This window comes from Amphiprion ocellaris, unplaced genomic scaffold, assembly GCF_022539595.1.
Source record: "Amphiprion ocellaris isolate individual 3 ecotype Okinawa unplaced genomic scaffold, ASM2253959v1 Aocel_unscaffolded152, whole genome shotgun sequence".
Classification (NCBI taxonomy): domain Eukaryota; kingdom Metazoa; phylum Chordata; class Actinopteri; family Pomacentridae; genus Amphiprion; species Amphiprion ocellaris.
The window spans coordinates 1-6,007 of NW_026559314.1; the positions used below are offsets into that span (position 1 = coordinate 1).

At 39.7% G+C, this 6,007-nt stretch overlaps 1 protein-coding gene across 2 annotated transcripts; it reads left to right on the forward strand.

The window, feature by feature from the left end:
* The first annotated feature begins 1,273 nt into the window (after window positions 1–1,273).
* LOC111578760 (probable N-acetyltransferase CML1) lies at window positions 1,274–4,098 on the forward strand. 2 transcript variants are annotated; one of them, XM_023285705.3, is made up of 2 exons: window positions 1,274–1,431; window positions 2,822–4,098. In XM_023285705.3, the coding sequence occupies exons 1-2, from the start codon at window positions 1,414–1,416 to the stop codon at window positions 3,506–3,508; spliced, it is 705 nt and encodes a 234-aa protein (XP_023141473.1). In that variant the 5' UTR covers window positions 1,274–1,413; the 3' UTR covers window positions 3,509–4,098. The 2 variants fall into 2 exon arrangements, with proteins under 2 accessions (XP_023141473.1, XP_023141474.1); XM_023285706.3 differs by having other exon boundaries at window positions 1,277–1,431; window positions 2,825–4,098.
* The last annotated feature ends 1,909 nt before the right edge of the window (window positions 4,099–6,007 follow it).

Genomic DNA, 6,007 nt, shown 5'->3' on the forward strand with positions numbered 1-6,007 from the left:
TTCAGTTTATTTCGGTATTTTGTTTTCAGCTGAACAAGAGCTGAGAAGCCACATTCACAGAGGTATGTGGTGCTGAATGGTAGGAGGATTTTTACAGCTCGACTAGCAATGGAGGGATACTCTCTCATCACATCGTTGCACCTGAACTGGGAAAGGCTTACCTCTGTGAATTTCTTTCTGAGTGCGGTCACATGATAGCTCCACCAGCTGACATTCATCGCTGCTAGGCAACGTGATGCTTTCCATGTTTATTCCAAACGGGTCGCGCACCCAGTCGTCCTCGGGTTGTTTATCGGGAAAGTAGTCGCTAAACCGCTCGAAAAGTTTATTCAGATGCGTGCTTTTAGACTCCTTTGTCTTCGATGTAGGAATATCCATATTTAATGTACTCGCTGTCGTACTTGCGTTTAGCCATGCTGCTGTTGCTATGAAAACATGCAGTTTCTTCTACAGTAATACGAGTGTCCTCACCGGTCGCTGCTGACACGACGACCCCCTGCGGGTGCGGAGGGGAACTGCAATGACTCGCCACTAAATTGGATTATCTTTATTTTTCTCTCTTTTTAGAAAAAGGCTCGCGACCCACCAAAAACGGCCCCGCGACCCACTTTTGGGTCGCGACCCACCAGTTGAGAAACACTGCTCTATACATTGTAGTGTCACTAAAATCACTGCAGCCTTCAACTGGCTCCTGTTGACAAAGTGTTTTAACAGAAATGTAAATGCTGTAATGTGATTCTTTTAATGAACCATGTAACTTGAATGGATGTGATGCTGGTGTGACCACAGTGCACACGTCTGATGTTGCTCACAGTGGTCCAAGGGACGCTCAGGGAGTTTGTGTGTTTGCTCACACTCAGGAAAAATTACAGGGAACATTGGTCATTACAATCAGCAAACTTGGACTTTTGCACATTACTTTATCTCAGTTATCGTTATCTACTACTGCAAATACGTGATTTGGTCTCAGTAAATATTTAAAACTTTACTTTGAATCACGACAAAGTGACAGATAAAAGTACTAATATATGCCATTTGTTTATCTACTTTACTCGTCAGAAAGTGGCAACCAATCAGCAGGAAGAGATTATGCTGCATTTACGGCGGTGTGTACAACCTGGGATTATTTGAAAACATTAACAAACAGTTATATCAGCAATATTAGACATCTGTCATATGTTTAAATTGGTAAAAAAAAATAGGCGTTTCAAAAATTTTGAGGTAAGTGGATACAGTTAAAAATTAAACAACACCTACTTTTAATCTAATAGTGTAATACGTGCGCTGTCGTTTTGCTGAGTCTTCTGAGGAGCCGTGAACACAGCATAGATTAGCTGTGCGGAAGTTACGAGCGAAAAGAAATGAGCGGATTTTCGCCTCAGGAAACTTTTTAAAGACTCATTTCTCAAGAGTATGGTCAACGTACATCAAGTAAGTCGTGTTTATTTGCTAGCTTTAGTCTGCTGGAAGAATTCGGAGCGAACCGGCGTCAGATCTTCATCAGTTTTGTGAGGCTAACGCTGCTGCTAGCCGCTGTTAGCTAATAATGGCTCATTTGTTAACGTTTTTTTAAAGGACACGCAGAGTTTATTGTCCCAATCTGTGATTTGTTGAATGTCGAGTGATTTTATGGGCACGTAGGTGAATTAACAAGCAAAGTTGTGGCGTTAATTACTTCGTTTTTACGTTACATGCGTTCAAACTGAGTCATGTGATGTGCATTCATGTGATTTTGGGGGTCGTTGTGGCCAGAGGTTAAGCTGATTTATCCATGATCTACCTGCAGTCCTGGTGCACTTTAAGACACAGTGCAGGACACCAGGGCCAGAAGTGCTGTTTCTGTATTGAATAAATAATTGAATCAGGAACCTTGAAAGAAACATAAGAGATTAGCTCACTGCAGCTGTATTGATATCAGCAAATCCAGTATACAACAAAGGTGACTACATTCCTGTAAAATCTAGTTAAAATGTCAAATAAGGATTAACTGTATCTCCTAACAGGGATTTTGGCTCATGTAAGGTTTAAAACTAACAGTGTAGATGCACTATTTTGTAAGTACAGGATCCTCAGCAAGAACTCAGTGCACCAAAAGTCTTAAGAGATTCAAATCATATGTTTCTTTAATACTTGTTATGTTCACTTGTTTTTTTTAATGACAAACTCAATGTTTCTCTACATGGAGGATACCAGTGTTTTTGCACGAATTACAGAAAAGATAGCTGCTCTTTGTTGGAGGGGTTGTGTTGTGTATCCGAAGGTATTCTATTATATACAAAGTCTTGGCTTTGGTTGGTTATCATGCTGGAATATTCCTTTTCTGTCAAGCTCCTAGTCAGTTATTTTGTGTCTCTGTTCGTTTAATGTCTGTTTGTGGTCGTTTTGCGGTTGTTTTGTGTTCATTCATGATTGTTTGGTGTTTTGGTGTATCCACAGATATTCATCTGTAAATGTCATCTCCCCATTTGTCTTCATCAGGATTCTTTTCGTGTCATTTACCAAAGTTTTTTCTTGCGGTTTTATGCCAAAGAACAGGTTTGGTGTTGTTTTTTGGATGTCTGCTGATGTTTACATTGTCTCTTTGTGGTCATTTGTTTCTCTTTCTACTCATCTTGTGGTCTTTTTGTGATCATTTTGTGTTTCTTTGTGGGCTGTTTTAATCTTTGATGCGCAGTGTGGGTCAGGAGACACTCATTTTCCATCACTTTTGACCCATTTTGTGCATCAAAGGGTTAATATTGAGAGCAAAATGATTATTTCTTTCTTTTTGGGTGCTTGATTTTCCACCTGTTACGTTGTGACCTCCTGTTTTACTGAACAGCAGAGCCGAGCCATGACCAACATTCAGATCCGGAAGTATCGGGACGAAGACGCTGAAATCGTGAAGGAGATCTTCACGTTGGGGGTGAGCGAGCACGTCCCTTCGACCTTCACCCACATGCTCAAACAGCCGCCCACCCAGATGGTGCTCATGTGCATGTTCTGCGCCCTCATGGCCAGCTCCAAGTCCTTCCTGCTCCCCATCCTGGCCATCACACTCCTCCTGGCCGGAGCCCGGCAGCTGGTTGTCTACTCGTTCAACAAATACATCGAGACGTCCCTCAGGAGCGACCTCCACAACATCAGCGAGACCTACCTGAAGCAGAGGGACTCGTGTTTCTGGGTGGCGGAAAGCGACGGCCGTGTGGTCGGCACGGTGTGTTGTGTCCCCACTGAGACGGCGCCGGGTTGCTTGGAGCTGAAGCGCATGTCGGTGCGTCGCAGTTACCGCGGGATGGGCATCGCCAAGGCTCTGTGTCGGACTGTAGCCGATTTCACCCGTGACCGAGGTTACGCTGCCGTCATCCTGCACACCTCTGTGGTAGCAACGGATGGTCAGAAACTGTACGAGCACATGGGCTACCAGAAGATAAGAGAGTTTGTCCTTCCAGAGGTTTGGGCCAAAATCATGAACTTTACTCTGTTTGAGTACAGACTGGATTTACAGCAGGAAGGAAAAAGACACTAAAAGGAACATAAACACCGACAACACCCACATTAGGGGAACTATTTACTGCTGTTTTCCTCTGTTCATCTGAATGTAGTCTGTGTAGGCAGACTGCAGAACCCGCAGCTTTACATTTTTCATGACGGTTGTGCAGCTGGCTCCATTTCAGCTAAACACAGAAACCAGATCCCTTCTTTATGAGAGTCAGGAAAGTCATGGCTGAAGCAGCTAATGGCATGTTTCTCATTTAAATTGGGATAAAAGCTGCTTTCACCCAAATGTCTGCAAGTGTAAAATTGTCTTGCAGCTGTCTGACTTGAAATGAAAACACTAACAAAATATTGATAAAATCCCCACAAAAACTCAAGTGTGGTCTCACTGATTTAACTTTTTATTTCGAATAATTTTTAAAAATTGTTTGACTTTTCTTTGAATGTTTTTTTTTTTTGGTGAATTGTTACATTTCTAACATGAGAAATGCTGACTTGATTTCTTCTCCAGACTTGAAAATGGAGAAAACATTACATAAAACGGTTTGACAAAATTGCAAAACAGGTGATAATATGTTCCCTCAAACTAAAATAAAACAACTGTGGTTCAGTTGAACTTAACTCTCTGGTTTTTAATGCTTTTTTTCTGGTGTTCTGGTGAATAATTAATAATCATAATTTATGTTTTATATAACATTGTAAGGTCTTAATATTTAATTCCGTCAGGTAAATTTATCGCATTGACTTTATTTCTCCACTGGAAAACAATTTTGCTGAAGGGTTGTTGTTTGAGCTGTGGCTTTAAGTATTATATTTGTATTTATTTATTACTTTTGCATCTTTAACCTTTTTGTTTTAAACTTAACAGGTGCTATATAAATCAAGTCATTATTATTATTATTATTTTTCAATTTCTACAGTGCCCTTGGTGATTTTTCCGGCTGCCTTTTAAATTTTTAGATTTTTTTTCCACATAAGGACTTAATTAACTACACTAATAATTGAAGTGAAAATATGTGGGAAAAAAGAGTAATGCTCAGCAAAAACAAGGAGGAATTGCCCTTTTAAATTTATATTGCAAAAAATAAAATAAACAACACACAATTCTGACACACATTTTAATTTCTGGTTTCCATGATATTTTCTGCCTGTATTTAAAACCTTGTCAGCCGGTAAATTACCCAGTCTTTCCCCGGGGCTCCTCGCTCTCTGTCAGGCGGACCGACTCAGGCAGCAGCTCGGCCACCTCAGCCCGGATGTGTCCGGTTAGACCTCCATGGATGGATGTAGCCTGTCAGGGACGAAGCTGAGGCGTTAGCCGGAATTTTTCCACACAAACAGGTAAGTTTACGCGCTTATTTCACATCCAGACGGTGGCGTTTGGATTTAAAACACATCAGCACGCATGTTTTAAAAATAAATGTGTGGTTTTTTTTGTTTAAAATAACCCGAAAACACGATTTTTACCCCGCAACCGCCGGTGAGAATCGATGCTAACGGCTACTGTTGCTAGCAGCTGGTCAGGGAGTGTCTCACTGACAGCTGACAGCCGCGTCCAAAAACGGCCTTTAAATACCAATTCCAGCTGTTAAAATGCAATATTTTCACATTAAATCGGCTAATTGGGAAACCGAGGCCATTACAAATATTTAATGAGCTTTTGCTTGTGATTATAGAGGCGGTGTAGAGTCTGTATATCCACGTCCTAATGGGATTTTTAAGCTTTATGCTCGGTTAAATGAATTAATCTCCAATTTCACATTGTTTTTTTCTTAATTTCTCATCCAATTGGCTTAATCTGTCGGGAGAAGGTGTCATGTCAGGCTGCAGCCACACCCATGCTGTGATTTATTTAGTGTCGCCTCAAATGACAGGAAAATAATTAGCTTTTTTCAGCTTTACTTAAATAAATAGCTTAAATGCTGTTTATTTTAGCTAAATATCTCAAATAGCACCATTGTAATCATTAATACAGAAGGATGTCAGTGTCCAAAAGGTTTAAAACACACTAGATGGCACCAAATGACAGATTTCGTATTTGTGTGTGACACTTAGAGCTGCAGGTATATTTAAATTTATACTAAAAGGATGTTTTTTTAAATTTTTTTGGGGGGGGATACTTTAATACTAATTTAATACAAATTGGAATGAAGTAAAAGCTCTGCCAATATTTTCTTTACATGACCTGCTTTTCTTGCCATGGTTCATTATTAGCATGCATGTAGTGCAGCCAGAGTAGAAACACATGATTTATTCTGAATATGGAATTTAAAAAATCAGCAAAACTAGAGCTGCAGCGATGAGTTGTCAACTATTAAATTAATCGATTTTGGGTCATTTTTTTAAATTAAAAAGAAATCAAAATTAAATGATTTCAGGTTTTAAAATTTGAATATTTTCTGATTTTGTTATTGCTTTATGACGATAAACTGAATATCTTTGGGTTGAGGACAAAATAAGTCAAAATAAATAAAAAGTTTTCAGCCTTTACTGACCAAACAGTCAATTATCGACAAATTATTAGACAAAA